Raw genomic sequence first — 23026 nt, 5'->3', positions numbered from 1 at the left:
GTTTGTGTTGTGTGGCCTAGCGGCATCAATCTATTCCCCGCCCCCCCTCCCCTTTGCCAACCTCTGCAGTCGCAAGTTGATCCCTCGTCCCTCGTCCCCCTCCCCCTTGCCTCTTCGGACAGTGTCCGAACAGACACAAAACCTGTATGACTCTCACCAGCATGTTGACGTGACAATGAGCTCCCTCTCCACTAACTTGACATGGAAATAAGCGGTAGTCTAGAAAACTGGCAAGCTTTGTTTTGACTTTAGTTTATTTGTTTTGTTTTGTTTTTTTGAGGTTTTTTCGCGCTCGGGCGCAGCGCCCTCGTGCGCCCTCACATAGATTGCGCCCTGGGCGGTCGCCCACATTGCCCATAGCAAAAACCGGCCCTGCATCATAGATTAGTGTATAAACTTCATGCAGGGTGCTAAATGCCCAGAATTCACACATACAAAAAAATCCATTGTAGCTACTTAGAGGATGACATATTTATTTTTTGGCCTAACTGCTGCATCAACCATTCTGCTGGATGTAGCAACTTTTACAGTATCACTACCTACACAGGATGTAGGATGTATCCTCTCTTTTACCGGTGTTCAATATTTATATCTCCTTGTACATACGATACTCCATTTTTTTCTAATTACTATATAACTCAACTTGAGGACACACCTGTGCAGCTGCCAGACAGTGATCAGAAAGCTGGATAAGAAGATGCCACATTGGAGAACTCCTGCTATCATATTTGGGCTTCTCCACACTAGGTTAAACTTGCAGTAAGGGATTTTTGGACACTAGGGGGCAGCAGTGAACACATCACAGGTGTTGCTCTTGTGATACGGTGAATGTATTAGCAAACAGTGGCCTAACTTACACATCATTTCATACACATGAGAAACATTACCTTTCATCTGGAGTTGTATTTCTGTCCACCTTGTGAATATTAGTCTGATACCGACTCTCCTTTTAGCTCTGTTTTTAGTGTCTGCCAACTCCAGGAGGGAAATATCTGACTCCTCAGATGATGAATGCTCCACTATGTTCACCAGCTAGTGTCTAATTTACAGTGCGGATTAAAAAGAATGATCTCTCACTCTTATGACAGAAAATAAGCTCAAAGGTGATTAGCAAGGTTTTTCTTTCGGGTGGTGAGTTTCTAATTTTAGAATGAAATACTTCTACTACAAAATCTCCATATGATTAGATAGGATTACCTTTTCTTTTGTAGCCAGCACTGCAGACTTTTTGTATTAGTTGAGACCCTCAAATTATCTTTCAAATTGCCAGGTTCAATGATCGATCGAATCTCCCTCTGCCTTCGCATTGTATTGAAAAGAGTTCGTGCCACATTAGCATATAAACTGCTCAAGTGAGCTGACCCTGCTGGGGCTGACAGTTCACTTTTGTCAGACTAATTCAAAGTTTCTGCCTATGATCACAGCACTCTGTCAGGATGAGATAAAGACATACTTAACTACAGAAAATGGATTTGCCCGTTAGAGATTGTGCTATATATGAAAATTCAATTCTAAATGTAAACTCTAACTTCATCTTTTTCCAGTGAGTGCTTCTGTGTTCAATCCGTGAATCTGGCTGGAATCATAACTGATTATGAAATCAGAATTTATCCCCTTTAAACCCCACCATCTGATGGGAAGCTGCAACTTATGTGCGCTATTGCATTTCCCTGCAGTCTATACACAGTCTGGTGACTCCAATAATCACACTGAAAACTCAAGCGATGCACCAAACAGATGCCTTCAAAGGTGTTCCCCCCCCCCCCCGTGATGAAATCGGGAGGAGCTGAGGATCAGTCGATGTCTGTCCATCTGTTAGGCACAATATGCCACATGCAGCTCACGCACAGCTAGCGCACAGGTTTGGATAATGATGCAAGTCATTGTTTCGTTCTTGCAATTTAACACCACTTTGGCTGTCACGTCGATTGTCGGATGAAGATTTTGTTAATTATATTTGAGCACACATTGACGTCTGTCTTAGCCTCAATCTCCTCCACCGTCACTGTGATCCTGCTTTTCTCCTTTGGTCCCTGGCTATTCATGACTAAACCCTCATTTGTGCTGCCGTTATGTGAGTTGATCTTTCGTTAGGTGAGCGTCTTAATGAATTGAACGAAATGATCTCAAAAGCAAGTTCGGGTAAAAATCTAAGAACATTTTTGATAAATGAGGCCCCTGGAGTGCTGTTTGCTAGAAAACCACATATTTTAAGTATGAGGATGTATACTCCTGACAGAAACATGGGTGTGCTATGGGGTTGCCTGTGTCCCCTTATTGTGGCTAACATTTATACCGAAGAAGTCGAGAGGAAAGCGTTGGACGCTTATAAGGGTGATGCCCTGAGCCACTGGTTCAGGTATGTGGATAACACCTGGTTGAAAATCAAGGGCCATGAAATAGGCTGTTATACACATCACTTTAACTCAGTGGCTGAAAGCATTAAGTTCACTGGAGAAGAGATGAGAGGAAGCCAACTTCCTCTATTTTTGGACAGTGGCATAAAGGTGGAGAAAGAGGGAATCCTTAAAGTGGAGGTATACTGGAAGTCAACACATACTAACCAGTGTCTCCATGTTTGACTCATCGTCCACTGGAGCAGAAACAAGGAGCGATTTGTACCTTACAACTGGACCGAGGCTGTATCGACACATTCTGAGGCTGGAGAGAAGGAACATACTCTCATTAAACAAGCTTGTGGTTATCTAGACTCGGCATTCATCAGAACACAAGAGGATATCTCTGCAATCAGGAAAAGGGGATCGCAGGGACTGAACAATCGTCATTCAATGTGTAGCTGGAGTTCCTGAAAAGTTCTGAAGGGTTTTCTCCAAGCACAACATCCCTTTTTATTTTCAACCTTTAAACACTGAGACAGCGTTCGGTCCGGATTTGTAATCGTCTCAAGAACGACGTTGTAAATGCGGTCAAGTGCAGCAAGGAGTGTGAACTGAACAGCTTGTCCACACTCAGGCGAACACAGTCCTCAGGACGGGACTCTGCAGTTTTCACACACTGACAATGAAAGGAACATGGTTTTAATGATCATGGGGGACATGTCCTCGACAGAGACGACGTGGTTTGACAGAGGGGTCAAGGAGACAGAACAGAACAGAGGAGGGGGGTTTGAGACAACACCTGTCCCCAGTTTACAATCCTGCATTAAAAACTATACCTCTGTACTTCCTCCGCCTCACCCCTTTGAACCGGTCGTCCCGTCACTGACGAGCAGGATAAACGCCATTAAAGCTGTCATTATGCCAAGAATCTCATATCACTTACAGACGATGTTACTACGTGGGCTCAGGAACAAATGACGGCATTCTGTTTTTATCTACGTTTTAGAGGCCCAACTTTTTTGGACTCGAGGTCGTTAACAAACTCTCGTCCGTCTCCACAGTCCTGCTAAAGTCAGAACTCCATCTGTGGCTCCAGGAGGAACCACTTGGGTGATGGATTGAAGGCTGTTTTTCGCCTCAGCCCCTATCAGGAGGGCTCTGTCTCAAGGGCCATTTAATATTATTCAAAACATCTCCAGCTCATCTCTTAGCAATCTGAAATGTGCTTGGGAAGAGAAACTGCATCTAATCTGAGTGAGACAGAGTACTTCACTTCACACTGTTCCATCGTTTGCATCACTGCAGGGGCAAGCTCGCCAAGCTGACGCTGATCCCACCTGCCGGAGTCGTCATGGTGGCCCTGCTGCCCTATATCATACGTCTTTTCCTGTCCATCAGTTGCTCCATTTTGGTCCTTTTTCTCATGTATGTGGCCAAAACATACCCCCAAACCCCACAAGTGCTGTGTTTGTAGCGTCCCACAGGAGGTGTCGCTGTCTCATAGCCAATCAAACACCCTGGTGTCACTCCTGGCCCGCTGTCAAATTCTCCTGAAGTGGAGGGAGAGGAGTCCACCATCACACGCCCGGCGAGTCAGGGATGTAATAGCACACTTAAAACCAGAGGAGCTAAGATACCGTAGCCAAGGCGCCGTTAAGAAATACTATTTCTCACATTATTTGTCTCGTTTTATCTCTGCATACTTGTTCAGTTTACAGCATATGCAAAATCCTATAAAACCTGTTAAAATACAAAAAAAAAAAAAAAAAAAAATGTTTTCTGGCTGATTTTGAGTCAAAAAAGCTTTTTTTTTTACTCTGTTGATCTCATGTTGATTTGACACTGGCTTAATGGGAGGAATAGATTTAGAGGCTATCATCACTTTAGGGTGCATACTTAACAGTTGTTTTGTTTTAGATGGAAAAAGATGCACAGATATGGAGCATCTTCTATTAAAAAGTTCCTAACACCGGCAAGTGTATTCTGTTGGAGCCAAACTAAGACCAGAACCAGCTTCTGTACTTGCTCTTAAACTGAAACCTGCTCCTAGTGCCGAAAAGGTTTGTGGATTACCTGGGCTCCAGGACACCATGGAGAGGTATCAGGATGAATCTAAGTCATTGTCACTGCCATTTTTATGTAATTACTCTGATTTTAGCTTCAGCTTATTTTTTCCAACCCTGTTTGTGTCTTTTTTTGTAGCCTTGTGTTAATTTGATATCCTGTTCTAATGCAGCATGAATTACATCAGTGATGCTATGCAAATAGCATCACTGATGTAGCGTTGCTTCTTCAGATGTTGAAAGAAAACTGTCCAACAAGCTAAAATTCTATCTTTGCTCCACAGATCTGTTTATGTATTGTATGCATTATGTATATATTGTAAATTGACTGTCTTTAGATAGTGATGGTCAGACCAAACAAGCAATTTAAAGACATTTTATAGACTAAATGAATTAAAATGAATAACTGCAGCTCTACTTGCTGTTCAGATTTGAATTCAATGCCTGACGTTAAAATGCATATACGGATGACAGAACTTATTCCCCATGATCTGTTATTAATATTTTAGATACTCCAAAGACATTTGGCTGTCAATGCGGTGTGAATATCACACTTTGATGATCTCAAGACTCTCACGATCACATTCAGTTGCGGGGATCTGCCGCTGATCTGAAGGCCGACGTTAAGCTGTTTCTTTCGCCCGTGTGTGATGTGATGGTGTAACGTGACAGGCGGAAGATGTTTAGTGTCATTTTATATTGCCAGCCTTTGTCTGAACCTCCCCTCCTTCCATCCATCTGCTCTTTAAAGGTGATTTCTCTGACATCCGCGACACATGGATCAAAGCATGTGTCAGATTAAAATTAAGGGACGTGGTCACAGTTTGCTGAGGAAACCTTTGGAGCTCCTCTTTGTGGCTGTAGCAGTTAGAAAACCTCTCGTTTAATAAGACTGGTTGGTTTCTCCCTCTCTCCCCCTGTCCAGTGTCCATTACTGGCATGTGTTATTAATACTGAGCCCCAGTTTGATCAGTGAGTTAATCTGTCATAGCCGTTTGCTAATGTGAGTATATGACGTTGAATAATGGTTCTTCCTTGACCGCTGCTGCATTAATCAGTCTGGGGAATTCTTGCAGGCACATATTGATATCATTTGCATTTTTTTGTCCATTGACTACAATCCCATACACTTTTAGTGACTACCATTGATTTTAGCCACACTAGCAGCGTGGCTCTAGGGATTAAACGCCGGTCGGTTTCTGCACCACTTTGGTCTAGACTGAAATCTAAACAACTGTTAGGTAGATCGGTGAGACAGATTTTCATTTTTCCTTCAGTTTGAATTCTAATAACTTTGGTGACATTCTGGCTTTTCTTCAAGTGCGATCTTTAGGTTAGAATTTGAATTTGTTCAGTTCTTTGGTTTATTGCCATGCACCTGCAGAAGCGATGACATTCAAGCTGCAGAAGTGCCGTCTACGATGGCTCTATGCGCAAGGAAGCTTTACAAAGTGCCCTCCAGTGGAGAAAACATGACGCAGACGCCATTAAAATGGAGAAAACTGAATGCAGTTCCATGAAGGCTGCCCTAGGTGCTAGAAAATGGTTTGGCCTCTACATGTATGTAAATGGATAAATAATTAATAGTTCCCTGTGTGTCTTTATTACAGAGCTGTAGGAGTTATTCTGTAAATCTGAGCCACATCATGAAACAAATTATATCTTAACCAGGCTTTGGAATTGTTTCACTGTGAATGCATCATGACTTTCTGCTAGCTGGTGCCCTTTTTATTTTTTCCCCACTCGTGCCACCACTGCCCACCAGCTTCAGCTGTACCGTGAGAGCATTGTAAGCACGCTAGCATAGCAACATTTAGCCCAAAGCACTGCTGAGCATTAGTGCAACCTTACAGAGCCACTAGCGTTGCTGTAGATTAAAACTAAAGCTCTGCAGGTTGATTCTTTATGAAGCCCTCACAAGCACTTGAACATTTCATGTTACCAGTGTGAGAACCTACAGTATAATGCAGCGTGATCTTTATGACGGTTGGCTGTGATCTATAAGTGTAGGCATTAAACATGTAGAACACCGCTGCGGTTTATTGATTGTTCAGTTCCAGAGGCAGCACAGCGGGTCATCTGGCCTCACGGACCTTCAAACTCACCTAAAAGCATTCTCATTATTCTGGTTTTCAGTCGACAGTTATAGTGTCCCATAATGGTCCACCTGCTGATGCTCAGGTTTTTCAACCCCGCAAAGAAAGTTCCAGAAGAAACACTTACTCAAGGTGATCTTTGTACGTTTTTACATCTGAGTATTTTTCCACCGTCTTCGTTTTTGGACGCTTCCTTCCTCACATCTGGTCTCCCTAGCAAAACATCACTGTAATGTTGAGTGTGTGCCCCGTCCACTGATTTATTTTATCACTCCTATGTAATCTGAACTTACATTTCTTTTTACTTCTATTTGTCATGACTTTTTACTTTTTTCTAACTTGTTTTTACGGTAATTTTTTCATGTCACCGTTTTGTAAAGCAAAGCTGGTGACGTCTTCGGCATGAAGGCTGACAAATGAACGTTGAAGTTAATACTGATTGTTGTAATACTTGCTGCAGTATCAGTTCCCATACATACAATTGGCACATTCGTTTGTTAATCCTCTATTTAAACAGAGAGACCTGAGAAAGACAAACAAAGCACCATAAACACACTATTTACATACATGTCAGACAAATTACTGTCACATTAAAGAAAATATTTACATGAAGCATTGATCTAAGTATAATGTTTTGAAAAAAAATCTTTCATTGTGAACACTGAATATTTCTGCTTTTTCAATCCAGCATCCCCTGTGCTGTTTTTATGTCTTCTATCCTGCTTTACCTCCTGATCTTTTCTCCTTGTACACCCAAATAAAAACATTGCCGATGCTGTTACAGCCCAAAAATTGTTACCTCACATATAAAACGACAGCTGCAGCATGGACACAGACAGGCTTAGCAGAGGGATTAAACATCACACATTAGAAAGACAGTCCCGTCGCTAGAATATCACAGCTTTGATCCTCATAGCAGCCGGCGCGTCCATCAACTGCCATGTCTTGTCAACGGGTCCCTGTGCAGGAGACCGAATGCCTCAAAACATTTTTGAAGTCAACCTAAAACCACAACTTTCCAGTATGAAACTTGGCTGAAAATGCTCCTCCTGCTGGATACAAGGCAACTTTATTCGCATCACACCTTCAAACAACACGATGTAAAGGCATTAAGAAGAGAAACAGGCGAAACAAAGCATCTCCCGACACTCGCTTTTTATCCTCCCACCGCATACACGGAGGTGAAATGAGTCACAGTGTGAAGCAGGAGATGCCATGATGAGCACTGATGGATGAAATTAAGATGAAATGAATTGCAGGAGGCATCTGCTGTAAATATGCATGTCTGGTCTGATGATCCAGAAGCCACACTACTCTTAATCAAAGGCCTGAGGGAGTTCAGACGAAGCTCCGCTTTGTTGTTGTTGTTACTCGTGTTTTTTTTTTTTTTTTCCTCTATCTCGGCCGCGCTCTTTATTCTTTTAAAGGTGAACAGTTGCAGCCTGCAGGAAAAAGTTGTTAAGATGCAGCTTGAGATCAAAATGTGTCAAGAGGACGTTATATATTCTCTCTGCCTCTGTTGTCCGAGGTAGCAAGTACATTATTCTTATCTTTATTTAGCTTTTCTCCACAGCACCGAGTTTTGTTTGTATTTCACCTTGAAAAAAGAAAGAAGTTGTGATCCTGCCTCCGTTGTCCAACAGTTTATAATATTTCTAGTTTGTTTTGAGTTAGTTTGAAATGTCACAAGTTGATGATATACAGTGTGCTGTTAAATTACTCTGAAAACAACCACATCTGCACTTTTCCATCTGGAGATCAATCTGTCGAACAAACATGATGTTTCTGATGATATCTCACACGTCACCACTGATGAGCCACATTCAGCTAGCAGAGGTCCTATGTGGTGTTATGTGGTTGTCTGATAAAGTGCTGCTAAAAAACACTGAATTAGATGCCAGCAACACATTTCAAACAAGTTGGGTCTGTTCGACTCACTCCTGGACGTTATGGAAAAAGAGTGATTCTTTAACTGATGCACAAAGAGTCGCTGAGTTAACGCTGCGGTTGTTTCCTCCTGCAGGTGAGGATGACCGCCTGGCTCTCAAGGGCAAGGTGACTGTTGGAGACCTCTTTAGAAAAGACTTCAAGGTTCATGACCCGAACGCCAAATGGATAAGCAGTAAGTAGTCCTATTGAAATGAAATGAAATTAAACAGCTGCACTGATTATTGAATTAGAGCTGGATTTGACACTTTGCATGTGTTCTTATGCACATTGCAAGAACAAGAGATGTTTCTCTCAGGTGTTGCATCAATGCAAGAGAAGAACTGGACATACTGTCGGCTGAATGTTAATCTAACACTTTTTTCTGTCTAATGTGTTGCAGCCTGCTTTAGAGTATTTCATTAAATTTGCTCAGAGCATCTTTAAAGTAACTTAATAGGCAACTTTGAAATCCTTCTCCCTTTACATTGTCTTGAAGGCCAATGAGAGTCCACTTTACCGGTTGTAAACCAATCAAAATCAAGGGCCGTGCTTAACAGTCAGAAGGAAAACACACCTGAAAAACAGAGAGAAGCAACTTACAATACATACATACATACATGAGGATAAATCAGACCTGAGAACGAGCTGACATCAGCAGTTTGCTAATATTTTAGATGCAAACGTGCAGATCTGCTGCACAATAAATGGTGTGATGACACAAAACTACACAGATTGACATCTTAAAACACCTGTTTCATGATGATAAGCTGATTAAATGAAAATAATTATATGTTTCTTTTAGCTGTGTGTTAATGTGCATCCCACCACGATTCAAACAGCACACGTAGCGTTTATTAAAATGTTGTTAGTTCTTTAATTGTCTCTCATTACATTCATTCTTTACATCATCTCAGCAGTGTGTGTGTGTGTGTGTGTGTGTGTGTGTGTGTGTGTGTGTGTGTGTGTGTCCTTGCTGTCTGGCATTCCTGCAAACGATTTATTCCATAATGCTTCAATAGCTACCCAATTACCTGTAACCACAACCCTCATTTTTCTGTGATCAATGACAGCCTGTGGATGCTGCTATTGTTACAATTCATCACCACCAATTTCGAAGGCTTGTTTTTTTTTAATAGCGGGACTCCGACAGCATAAACACCGGCAGCACCGCAGGGAGCCAATGAGAGGAAAATTATATGCTTTATTTCGCATCAAGGTAAAACAGCGACTTGATGCGGCCTCACATGTCTCAGCGCTGCATTGAAGAGAGCGATCGCAGCTCCAGGATGTGAGGAATCTGTACAGCTGAAGGATTAATGAGGTGGATTTTGTCTTCTCTCGCGCCTGGCGAAGCTGTCACCTCCAATCTCAGGATCTAAGATGGCTCCCAGAAACGGAGCAGCTGCTAAATCTCGTCTCGCATCCTGAAATCTCAAAGCCATCACCTCCCCGATCGGCTGTAATTAGAAAGCTGAAAACCCATATTTATTACATTAGTGACATTCCTCCGAGTCTCAGCCGACGAGTAAATTGTCTGGCCTGATTTTGCTGTTTGTTTAAGCTACAGGTCCCCATATGTGCTTAAGGACGAGGCGCCTCTCATGTGGCCGATTTGTCGCCTTCACTAGCTGCGACCCACAAACATTGTAAACACATCGATCGCGCTCGAATGAGCGATGGCGAACATCGCAAACTGTGGTAGCTCTGTGCACATCTGGAAGCAAACAGATGTTCTTCAGTATTCTCGGTATTCGGAGGCATATCCCTAACAGCAGGGCAGAGATTGCACATGAGGTCATTACGCTTTGTGAAAATGAATTGTTCTTATTTTATTACAAAACACTCCCTTCATCTAAGGCTGTTATATAAGGTGCACAGAGGAAAGAGCTTTGTAGCGATCTATAAATACAGCAGCCGCCTTTGAACAAGGCTTGTCATTAGAAAGCTGTCCACTCTTTCATCTCCTCCTTTTTGTGCTGTTGACAGTACCATCCTTGATCTGGAGGTATTTTTAGTGTATCATTAGATACAGCTGACAGGGAGGAGAGAAAGGGGGAGAAAGAGGGAGAGAGATCCATCAGCTGAATATTTTGTCTTCGTTAGTCATTTTTACCCAACCCGGTGCTCGACCAACCTGCATTCTTTCAGGCCTGTCTATAGGATTTGCAGTAATGGCTTCCCTGGTTGAGGCCTGAAATTGAATTTTTTTTAAAACCTAATTTAGGCCAGTTTTATGTTTTCCCTTCGCCTGGCTGTCTCCACCTATCAATCAATTCCCTGGAGGCAGACTGAATATAACCTCCAGAAGCCTCAATGATCATATATTAGGCTATTTTTACCAGAAAAAAATGGCTTCCTCATGTCTTGTCCAACAGTATTAGCTTTAAATAGATTCTGTACTTAAGTATCATTAGGTGCTCTTTATCTGCTCTTCACAGTGGTCGCAGGGATTGTGATCCCCGCCTGTGCAGCCAATGGATCATCGTTTTAGATGCAGAAATGCGATCCAGGAAGCCTGGTTTGAACAATAGGTCCGTTCGTTTGAAGCCTTATCAGACGTTTATCAATCATACCTGCAACAGTTATTTTACCTTCTGTTGCGGCCATCAACAGGTTAACAGGACAAATATCCTGTTCGTGTTACAAAGGAATCAACCAGGAGTGTGTCCACTCAGATCAACCAATCAGATACAGGTGCTCTCTTTTCCCCCAATTTTAAATCTGTATACCTCCCAACATGGAGGTCACTGGGGTCATTTTAAACCAGAGACTGCTGTGAAAAGTCCACAACCCATGCAGGTTGAATAGATATTAACTGATGGCAGAAACATTGGATTTTATAATATAACTGACAAATAAACTGTGTTTAACACTGATATCTACATCCTGGATGATACCTGATCCACTTCATAAGGTCAGTTCCAGTGCCAATATACATCATACATGCCTTCCTTAAGTAAAATAGTCTATAATCTGGCTTCTTTGCAGATGGTCTGATTGTTGTTTCCAGTCAGACTTTATAGCAATGCTGCCTCTCAGTAATTAACTTGGCAGTACAATGTTTCCATGACCAGTAGAATCAATAACCAAAGCAACTAAATTAACCCAAACTGTAATAATCTGAAATTATCCTTTAATTATGTGATGTACCTGACGCCATATGCATGAACTGCTTCACTCTGCATCAGTATTCTGATCACCTTCTGGAGCCATCACTATAAGTCTCCCTGGTTAGGTAATTGCACAGTTAGCAGACACCGCTCACATCCGCCTGCTCCGTCGGAATCAAACAGACGCAGCATCAACATCATTCGCACGCCACCAAGGTGAAGCCGGCCCTGGGGGACACGACGCAGGCGCTCCGAGCAGCTGCTTGCCGTTTTAATGGCCACGTTTCCTCTTGTCTCGCTGATGTTTGTTAAATATGGCGAAGGGGGAGCCGTTTGTAAAGCACTCGACCGATTGAGGCTACCTAAAAGCGTTATCGCCGTGACTTTGAGAGGGGCTTGTGACTTAGGGACTTGTGATTTAGATAAGAGTGAAGCATGGGGATGTTTGCGTTGTCAGTGTGCCTACAGTCCTCCGTGCATGTCGGAGAATTACCTCGCTCCTGAATGATGCACCCCCTCTCATCGCTAATGTTTATGTAAAGCAATCACTTTGGAGAAGATTAACCAGTTGTCTCGCTCCCTTATTGACTTTTCATAGCTCTGCTCCCATGATGCAGCATGAGTAATGATGTGAATGTCATCTGTTAATGGAGTTCTGCAATGGGTCTTTTTCTTACCATGTGCTCACTGTTAGTGTCCAGTGTTCATTCAGTGTCACACACAATCAGCCTTTGTGCAATGGTAACAGTATATGAAGCAGCAGGTGCAAATATCCCCTTTTGAGATGGCCCAGTTTTACCGCAAAGCATGACTGATGCGTCATCTGAGAGGACGTCTTGGCTCAAACTCAGACTTTCGTCGTCCCTTTCAACCTCCGGAAAGTGAGGCGGCAACTCATCTTCTGACAGAAACAAGCTGTCGCAATATACCAATGCTGTTCAGTGTTTTAATACCCAGGGAGGAGCAGAAAAAACAGCATCTGCTGCAGAACCGCGGAGGAGAAGCCGACTTTGGAATTACACGTTTGCTTCGGTGCGTCTCATGATAAATTCAGCAGTCTCGTAGCTCCTTAGCTGCTAACATCAAGGCAATATCTGAGCGGCTGGATGTCATCTTTGATCCAAGTATTGAGCAATAAAAACTGAAAAACAGCTATTTCAGTCATGTTTTGTCCAACTAAAGAATTTTGCTAAAATTAGATGCCTTTTCTTGCCAGCGGCACAGAGAAGACTTTTATGATTCTCCTCCTGATTACTGTATTTTGTTGCCTTCTTTCATGAAGAAGCGATGGCATGGATCCACATTGTGCACGATCCTCAAAAAAGCAGTTGATCAGAACTACAAGTAGGAACTAAATTGCTCTCATTTTCAGCTTTAAAATTTAATTAGAGATGTTCCAGATGAATGGTGCTGTGATGGTAGCGATTCCCCAGACTTCAGCTGATCGGGAAGAAGCCTAAGAACCAGTTCCCAACTGCAAAAAATAAAAATAAAAGAAATATTTACTGGGAGACACAAGTCCCACAAGTGCGTTCACAAGTGCCTCTTCAATAATAATAATAACAATAATGAACAAATGCCTCTTCAGTGATAAGGGAACTGATGTATTTTTTCCCCTTTACATCCCTTCAAAGTTTCCCCAAATGAAATAAAGGGGGTTGTGTTTAATGAGGGTTCATTAATGAAGATAAACAAGTAAACAAAAGAAAGCCTGCAGGTGCCATGCTGTCGCTAGGCAAGCACAAACAGCGCTAAGATCTGCCCTAATGCAATAATAAAGTCACAACAAAAAAGTTGTATCATCATAAACAGAGCAGAGTTCCTGGATGACGATGTCTGCTAAGGTGAGGTCTGCAGTCAGGGATCTGAATGACATGCGCGTCCAGCTCGCCGCCTCGCTTAAGCCTTAAAGAAAGGGTGGCGTCACACCCTGATTGGCCAAGAGGGGAATGCACCAAGCTGCTCTCAATCATTATTTAGGCCTCCACACCCCGCCCAGCGGGGAATCTGAAAAACCCTCCAATCAACTCCGAGGGATCTCGACATTCAGCTCGTGGCAGAGAATGGCTGACTGCTACAGTGCAGAAGAAGTCAAGTCTTTCTCTTTAGATCAGGTATCAGTCCCAAGAACTCAAGCAGGGTGTCTCTGCAGTTGCGAGGTCAAGGGCTGGACAGGAAATATGACTTCTCAGGGCTTTCACTGGCAGTGCCCAAAATTTTCAAATGCCCTGTGTGCAGATCTGTGGCTGGTTATAAGTGTTTATAAGTTCAAATCACAGCTTTAAACCCAGTTATACAAAGACCCAGTGACTACTAACTCTTCGCTAAGTCCCGTAGCAAACAGTGCCAATGGGAACTGAACCAAAGGTTAACATCAAATGTGTGTTAATATGTATTGGTTGCTGTTATTCTTTGATCAGGTGGCTCCTCGTTTAAATCTTTCCACTTTTAGCCTGCAGTTTATTTCAGTTCTTGAAATACATATTATATACTTGAGAAGTTTGGCTTCTTTTATGTAATAGATTTTATTAAACTGATTAAAGTCAGGCATTGTGTTGGAACTTGTTCTAAAAAAATTTAAATGATAACTTCTTTAAAGCTCAATACCCCCATATATGTACCTTACAAGGGAATGATGGCATAACCATGGTGTTATCTCTTAGTTGGCCTATTTTGGTGTTTACAGTTGACTAATAGCCTTTTTAATGTTTATTATTAATTGTTTATTTCTTACTCGTGCTATTTCTTTTCTACTTGCATGTCCTTCCTATCAAAAGCTTTACCATAACGACATAGCATCATCAGCAGTGGTAGCGTCTTCATGCATTTAGCAATCTTTTACAGCCTGCCAGTTTAGTCCCACAGCTCCACATCCTAGTAGCGTGCAAACATGCTTAAAAAGCAGCATTTGTGGTTGTGTTTCTGCCTGCGGAGAAGACAGAGGTAGTAATTAGCGTGCACATACACACACGCACACATACACACACACTGCTCGTCTGTTGGGTAAATTTCTGTGCGGAGAATCATGTGTGTTGTAAAGTCATAAATGATGGAGTATTTGTGCAGCAGCTACCGCTCCATGTTTTGACACACATCTCTACTGCAGCTGAACATCCAGCAAGCACTTTTACAGTCCACGTCCCTATAACTCCTGCTGCACATGCTCGCATTCACGTCTAAGCCGTGAAATGGACTTACAATCCCCTGCATTCACTTTGGCGGTCTCACCACTGAGAGTTCACAGCTAAACTGTGTTTGTGTTACGCAGCAGAAAGACTGAGAGCATCCCTTCACAGCAAGAGGCCTGCTGGATAATTTTGTGACAGCGGTTCTACAAACACTTTCACTTATGAATGAATGAAAGAATGCACATGCAGCTTTCTGTACTGTAGATATTGTGGCTCAAATGGTTGCATAATTTTGTTTGGGAATTATGAATAATTATAACAAATAACTCAAATACTCAAATATGGACGTTTTGGACCAGTAAAGGTGTGTGATAATAACATTGTGTTTCCTGCTGACCAGACACCAGAGCCCACTCACTGCTGCGATGTTCATTGCCATTATTATTATTATTATTGCTATTTAAGTTAATTTGCATGCGCCAGCCTCCCGAATGATCTTAATTATTATAAGCAGGGGCGGGTCTTTTCAAGTTCAGTGGCCGGTTTGCCTGCACAAAGGAAACACACCACTTCTACACCAACACACACACGAGGAAGAGAAGAAGCCCGAGCACATGAGGACTGTGGATGATGAATCAAGCGGCGACAGCGGTTATGGATTCACGAGGAGAGTGTGAACAGCTGGCGCACACTCATGAAATGACCGTCACCCCAGAGGCAGCGAGTCAAATCCATGACACAGTGATTTAAGGGTGAATTGCAAATTGAGGTTACAGGTTAGAGAAAGCACACGGGTTTTGGCAAGTTGATGGAGGGTTTCTGAGAACACTTGGGTGCTCCCGTGGGAGTCATCTTGCAGGGAATACGGAGTTAGATGAGCAGTGGGTGACTTTTTGATGACTTAATGTTAAGCAAATTCTCCACTCAACTGCTTTCAGAGGCAATGAACTCGTTAAGATATTGTCTGACTGCACCAGACAGTCTGTCCTGGATCATCACAAGGCTCTGAGCCCCCCACACACACACACTGCTTTCCACGGACAGGTGGGCTTCAGTCTTGAGATTCTTACTAATTTTTAGCAGCATGTCAAATACTAATGCAAGCTGATGCTTACCTGTTGCTTCTCCAGCTTTATTATGGTGGAATTAGTCTCTCGTAGCCAGATCTCCACAGTGCTGTGTCAGAGCTGGAGAAAGGCCTGGCTGCACCCATTACCATCATCATTCTTGGTCGCTAGGTTGCTGTATCCCATAGCGACAGGGATTTTGAAAACATTTTACGGTGTATGGATTATTTCTTCTCAGTCTTTGTCAGTCTGCAGACTCCTGGGGTCCTGGGCCATGTACACAACCATGATGTTATCATGGCCTGTTTTAATCATTTCTTGCTGCTTCTTAAATGCAGCTGTGTTACTGGGGTTTAAACCTTTTTACTCAGCAAATCTGTTCATCATTGTTACGTAATTGCTTTGTGCAGTTTTTTTTTTGTGCTGCATCCCCTGGTGTTGGCGCTCTGCGTTGTTTGTGCCCGTCCAGGCCTCTTCATCTTTGGTTCTGTTGGCCTGTGTTTGAACTCAGAGGATGCATAATTCATAAAAGGCTCCTGAAAGCTGACCTGTGTGCATGGCTTAATGTCAAAGGATGGCTGTCTTTTAACTTTATGAGGGTGGAACAAGGTATTTTAGTCTCCTCTATATTAAAGAGGAATTCTGATTTTGAAGCTGGGTATTTCCAGGACCCTGATGTTGAGGCTCTAATGCAAAGGGTGGAGGTATGTCAGTAGCTCTTTGAACTTTGCTTGGACCCCTGGTGGCTTCAGATATGCAAAGTCCAAGTAAACGAAATGATAAAACAAAGAAAAACATTATCTGTATTTGAGAAGCTTAATGGCTTGAAGCACAAATGACCTGGTAATGTGCCTTTTTTAAAAAAAAAAAAATCCTTTATGTGAACTCGTAAGCAACACAAGCAGTGAGTAATGAAGCCAGCAGGCACACTCTGATTGGCATTCCTGATGAACATAAATGACTTCCGCTGTGAAAACTGGCCAGCAGGTTGGCAGTACCCCTGGGTGGTTTCATATTTTGTCGGCAGGTGGAGGTTTTTGCTCATTTGTTTGCTCTGCCAATCATTTGCTAGCACACTCATTTGTCATGCGGTCAGAAATAAAATTTAGATTCTGTGGTGTTGCTATGCAGCTTTGCAACAGTGGAGAAAAACGCACCGAGATATCATGTGGAATTCCATTTCAAGAGTGAAACTAAATTATGGGAAATATAAGGGGACGATTTTTAATTAAAACTACTGCTGAAATTTTTTATAAACCTAAATTTCACCACATATCTAAGCCAATGGTTGGCAAAGATTTAAGACTGTTTTACTACGTTAGAGACTGTTTTTATTTAGCCACAGACAAACACCATAATTCTCCCCCAGGAGCTTGTGTCCCTTTTAACAGACCAGTCATCATCCGCAGCCTTGGGCACGGACAAATGAGCTGCAACTGACAAGAAAAATACAGACCTTGGCAACCCTGCCTCACCTCACAGCTAATAACGTAGCCCACAGAAAAAACCTGTTTCAGTCCCCCAAGTGGGTTCTGTAATCATATGGTGATGTATAATGTGGAGGTTTGGGTTTGAGTTTTTTCGGTTGAAACAATACGAGAGGACATTTCCAAGTAATCTGCACCGTCCGTCTACATTTTATGCTTGATGAGTGCTTACTCCTCGGGTAAATGTATTATGTGAGCCAAAATAATTAAAAAACACACATAAAGTCAACATTTTTTCTCCTGATTTATCCAACCGATCAGCCTGCTACCACTTCTTCTATTGGAGCATTCCTGCTGCTCTCTTGGAGTATTTTCAACCTCTCAGCTGGAACAAAACAAAGCGCACAAGAAGAACACTGAATGCTCTGAATGGTGCGATTACAATTGTGCCTTCAAGAACGGGCCTAGTGGGAATGGATAAGGAGGATTGAGAAGACAGTAGAACATTTGCAGTGTTGTAGAGGATCATTTCACTTCAAGAGACTAGAGTCCATTTTCCTTGAAGTGGCATTAACTAGTCTCTCTAGCACTCTTCTGTCTCTCTAATTAAGCTGTCATATTGCATGAGACAAAAAGGATTGTTTGAACCATTAATGAGGCCGACAGTACAATGAAGTCATTGACGTGCTAGAAAAGAGCTTGTTTCCCAGGTGAGGAGCAGAAGGTGGCGGAGGATCAGAGTGTCAGATCAGGTCAAACAACAATGTGGTACAACAGAGTCTTATTTTTGTAGTTTTAGCCATCGATTCTGTGGGTAATACTAATGACGTAGTCATCGAGTCAGTTGCTAAGACCTGAGAGCGCAGCGACATGTGGGAAGAAAACACGACCAGTCAAACTGATACAAAATGGTCAAACTTTAATCTACCTTATTCGTGCGCACAGTTTTCTTGGGATGATTGCAAACACTTCACTTATAGTTTTACCTCCAAATGAAGTGGTTTGGACCACCGGTTCCAAACCTCGAGGTCCCGACCCCTCAAACTCAAATCATTTTACAGCTAAAAGTCCGCCTACAGGTCTTGGAAATTATTGCTGCATTCAGAGACAAAGTAGTGGAGAAATCGATTAATTTTTGGAGAGATATCATATTTTTTTTCACCTAATGAAAATGATAAATTCATGTCAAAAGGTCTCAAATACGTCCAGCGAATGGTTAAATAGTCTGTGACGATGCAAAGTGTGGATCATCTGTTCTGAAAAAACCCAACAGTCCACACTGAGATCTTCTGACTGACGTCTGGTTAAATCCTGCTTCACAGACCCCTGCTATGTTTTTCTAATGAGACAATATGATCGTAATATAGACTCCAGCTTGATTATAACCTCTATTATTGTCTGACTACTCACGTTCTTACTGTGTCTCATTTTACTGTAACAATGTCGCTGTGCCTCTGGTGAGTAATATTGAGTATTAACCAATAGACTTACATTGGAATAAACAGAAATGATCCTTTAAAGTTTCCACTGTAAGTGACTGCTCCAAAAATCTGCTTCGATAAAGGGAGCTTCGTGGAGTTGCATCGGACCTTCTGTCTGAGCCTCATTCGGGTGTGTCACCTCGTATCTCTGCCTCCCTGGAGTGAGGCTGGGTTAGGGCTGTGCCCAGGGCAGGAGGCTGTATTAATAAGACATACTGCCGTGAAAAGGTATAGATCACAGGAGAAAACAGCGCCCTGGGCTAATGCACAGCAAGTGAAGCTAGAGTGGAAAGAGAAAGAGAGAGATTGAAGGGAAGACGTAATGCCTGGGGTACTGTGAAAGAATAGATGGCTCTCGGTCTTTCAAAGAGCAGAAAACAAAGAGTTGGAGAGGTGAAGGAGGGATGATAAGGTCTAAAATGATGAACTCAGCAGGAGGGCTTATGAAAGGGCAGTGATGGGAAGGATTTGAGAAATCTGAGGTATATCTGAGGTGTCTTGGGGCGTGTGGATAAAGGAAAGGATCAGCGACTCGCTGAGGAATAAAGATGAAAAGAGAGCCTTAAAGAGATGCAGGTCGAGTGAAGCCCGGCTATGAAAACAGAGTAAGTCACGAAGCAAAATGAAGTCCAGTCAATCTCTCCGACCACTGATTTATCATCATATTGTCTGTCTTTTCACACAGTCGAGCCCCATTATCTGCGATTACCATTTCACACATAAAAGCAGGACGTTTATCAAGATGCCAGACGGAGTCAAACTAAAATAATGGAGCATGGTGGGGAAAAAAAAGCACCACTCTTTTATTTATCTCCATGATTTCTAGGAAGGAGTCCATTTTCTACCCTGGTTAGTATGCCAACAGTTTTTAACAAGGAGACAAAAGCTGTTGAGGGGGCGTTTGGCTATGCCAATCTGAAAATGTCTGAAACTGCTCTCCCAAGCACGTTCTGAATTAAAGCCATTGTGATGGTAATTTTGTCACCTCTAATGGACAATTAGGTATGCTAGCAGATAGAGAGCACTCTGCATAACAATCTCTGGCTTCTAATTACCTCGCCAAATGGCGTGGTTGCTCGTGCGCCTATGGATCACTAAAGCAATAAGACGGAGCAGCGCAGATAGATTGAAGGTGAAGGGGGGCAGTTGCTGTATTAAACTTATCCTTCCCTGATAACAGCCTGATGGATGAGGAGCTTTGTGAACTTTCATACGTCTGTCAACTAATGGCTCCCTTCAAGGGTTTCCTCTGGCGGCCTGAACTCACTGTGTTTGCGCTGGAAGCTTCGGCGACCACTCGCATCGAAAGCTGTGACTTCTCCGTGACATCCAGTAGGTCAGATTGAGGAGCACATCTGTGTAACCCAGTTGAAAAGTTATAATCTGAAATAACATTTTTATTTTGGGAAAAATGGCACTCTTAGTATTCTGCAGTGTGTCAAGTACCATAAAGATACAGTAATGGCCCTGAAAACATATTTTCTCAATTAGCTCCCTATTATGAGCAAAGGGGTCCAACATCTAAAGTTAGACCTGTTCTATTTATTTCGTATGAGAGATTTCTGTGTTTGTGGTGTTTTTTTTTGTTGTTGTTGTTTTTCTCTCTGAGCTTCTCTGGCTGGCGGCTTGTTTTCTGCCAAATCTCATCAAATTGCACCCACAGACCGACTGTTTTTTTGTTTTGTTTTTTAGTTTTTGACCTTTTACATTTTGATAAATGATACTAAGCCTCCAGTTTTCAGAAGCTATGAGTAATTTTTTACAGTGTGTTAAAGCTGTGGCTGACTGTATCTGCAGCAGAGATGCTTTCTGATAGATCAATAAAAGTCTTTAACCACCCTAATAGAACATTTAACAAGTAATAAATTAAACAATTCTATTGTTAATGCTCAAGACAGCTGATAGCCTCATTAAAATCGAATATTTGCTTCTTTCTTTTTGTCATGCCGGTACCTGTTATATAACGTCTTCACAGGGTTAATTTCCTGTTCAGAATATGAATGCAGGAAACCAGACGATTCCCTGTTTTACTGCTGATATACTGGACTTCAGAGCACAGCGTGGGGTCAAGTTCGCAGCTTCCTTTGTTGTACTAAGCGATCTTTGCCTCTCACTGTCTCATGTCACTGAGTTACATTTGTTCTGTGCATGTTGGGTGTCCGCTGTTGGATGTGAGGAGCTTAATTAAAGCTCAGCTGTTTCTGACCCACGGGGTGAATTTGAGGATGTTTGGTCGTACAGACCCTTTTGTCTTTTTTCCCAGTAATGATTTTGTCTTATTTTGAAAGAATCTGAGACAATATGTATGTCGCGTTACGTTTTGAGGATGTTATATTAAGGAATGTCTGAAATCTGTCTTCCTCTCCTCGCAGGTAACGAGCTGTTGTACCGTAATCGCGACGGCGATGTCGTCAAGTTCAACGTCGATACCGATGAAAAGACCGTGTTGGTGCATAACAAGAAGTTTGTAAGTCATCTTCTCTTCTCTCTTACTTTCTCACAATCACGGGACTAAATAACTGACCACGACTGCTCATGAATTAAATTAAAACTTTTCTCACACCGTCAGCAAATCAAAGCACCCAAAGCTCTTTTTTATTGCAAAGCTTAATCATGTGATCCATTATTGCTGTGAAATGCGAGCTGCATAGTTGAAACTCGGGGCTTGGTTGTGTGGGAAAACGCCAAGATGGAGATGTAGTGTCAGCACTGCGGCGGTGGCGGCTTGGGTGAAGACACACAACATTATGTCCGCCATCAAATCGCCAAGCCCTCGTGCAAAGATTAATGCGACTCCCATTTGCTTCAGGAGCCGAGCAATCCGTCAAACGCAGTCATTTAAAGACTAGTTTAATGAAAAAATACCACGCATGGTTAAAGGTCTCATCTTTTTGTCTTTTTTTCCCTCCTACATCTGCCTTTGCTTCTCAGGAAATGTACAAAGCCAGCAAGTATGAGGTGTCTCCTGACATGAAGCATGTGCTGCTGGCCTACAACGTTGCACCGGTGAGCTTCTCATTTGTTTGCTTGTTTTTTGAATTAGCGAGCTGACAGCCAAATATGTCAGCCGGCTCCACCGAGGGTGGGGTGGGGTGGGGTGTAGGCTTGTAGTGCGGCGAAGGCAGGGAAGAGAGGGAAAGAGGGAGGGAGGAGGAAGTAATCATGGCGGGTTGTGAAGGCCTGTCGCACACCGCTGCCTGTCAGCGATGGCGTCGGGGGGCCGGCACAGCCGAGTGGAACTGTAGCGAGGGAGGCAGAAACACAAACAAACCCCTCGGCGCTGCATAGGCTCGCAGGGAGGGAGATGAGATCGACGGAAGGAATATGAAATATTGGCTGGGAATTTATTATTGCTGTGCCATTTTGAAGAATACGTCCCTTGACTGTGATAATCAACCAATCTCTGAGCTCTCTTTCTTATCCACTCTCCTGAGCTGGACACATGATTTTGTTCCTGTCTTTAGATTCCGGAAATTACACAGTTTTAATTCTTTAATTCTTTGGACGACCTTGAGCATGTTGTTGGCCCTCAGGGACTGGCCCTTCAGTGGGTTGCCTCTGACCTCCAAGACGATCAGCCTCTGTTAGAAATGATAATGTGTCTTCTTCCTCTGCATGTGGAGTACCACAAGGCACCATGTTAGGCCCTATTTTACTTTCTCTACAAATGCTTCGTTTGGGGTTGATTTTAAGAAAATATTTGATGACACACAGTTCTCCATTCCACAGCACCCAGTTTAAACCAAAAGTGATTGAGCATTTCCAGTTGTTCGCCCTTGTGGAATAGTTTGCCAGTAACAATCAGATCTTCCCCCTAACCTTAAAAACCCGTCTAAAGGTCCACCTTTTTTCTTTAGCCTCTCGATTATCATCATGAAGATATGACACTCTTTTTTTATTCTCTTGCTTGTTTCTATTGTATGTTGTTGCTTGTCTCAGTGCTTCTTGTGTTATGATTTTATTAAGATATCCTGTGTTTTTATTAGTATACCTATATCCTCTTATTTATGTTTGTCTGCTCTGTTCCTTTGTTTTATGTTAATGTAAAGCACTTTGGTCAAAGTTTTCATATGATATAAATCAACTTGACCTTGATCTGTATTGAAGCGTAGAGGTGGATCAGATATGTTTAATCAGCTAGTTGATGCGTTTACCTCATCGTGCTTCGCCGTTGAGTCCCTGCAGAGAGTTTCTGCCCATTGTTAGTGTGTGATGGATGCTTGCAGAGCTATAACCTTGTTATTGCCTGAGATGAATAGGAAATGTTACGCACTCTAGGGATATCAAGTGTGTTGTAGTGCATGTGTTTGCATTTGCGATTCCATCAGAGCCTCCATCACCTTGATAGATGACAGTCATTCCTCCTATACGCTCACTGCGGCAGCA

At 42.6% G+C, this 23026-nt stretch overlaps 1 protein-coding gene across 2 annotated transcripts in view; it reads left to right on the top strand.

Annotated features, from left to right (window-relative positions):
- LOC121623771 (dipeptidyl aminopeptidase-like protein 6) overlaps nucleotides 1-23026 on the top strand; it is a 132352-nt gene that overhangs the window by 82666 nt on the left and 26660 nt on the right. For both annotated transcript variants that reach the window (XM_041961206.1, XM_041961205.1), the window contains exons 3-5: nucleotides 8522-8620; nucleotides 21013-21107; nucleotides 21572-21646. In XM_041961206.1, coding sequence (XP_041817140.1) covers nucleotides 8522-8620; nucleotides 21013-21107; nucleotides 21572-21646 — 269 coding nt within the window. The remainder of the gene's footprint in view (nucleotides 1-8521; nucleotides 8621-21012; nucleotides 21108-21571; nucleotides 21647-23026) is intronic.

The sequence above is a fragment of the Chelmon rostratus genome, chromosome 20, assembly GCF_017976325.1.
Source record: "Chelmon rostratus isolate fCheRos1 chromosome 20, fCheRos1.pri, whole genome shotgun sequence".
In the NCBI taxonomy this organism is placed as follows: domain Eukaryota; kingdom Metazoa; phylum Chordata; class Actinopteri; order Chaetodontiformes; family Chaetodontidae; genus Chelmon; species Chelmon rostratus.
Note: the sequence above shows the minus strand (reverse complement) of the source record. Positions and strands in the feature narration are given on the sequence as shown.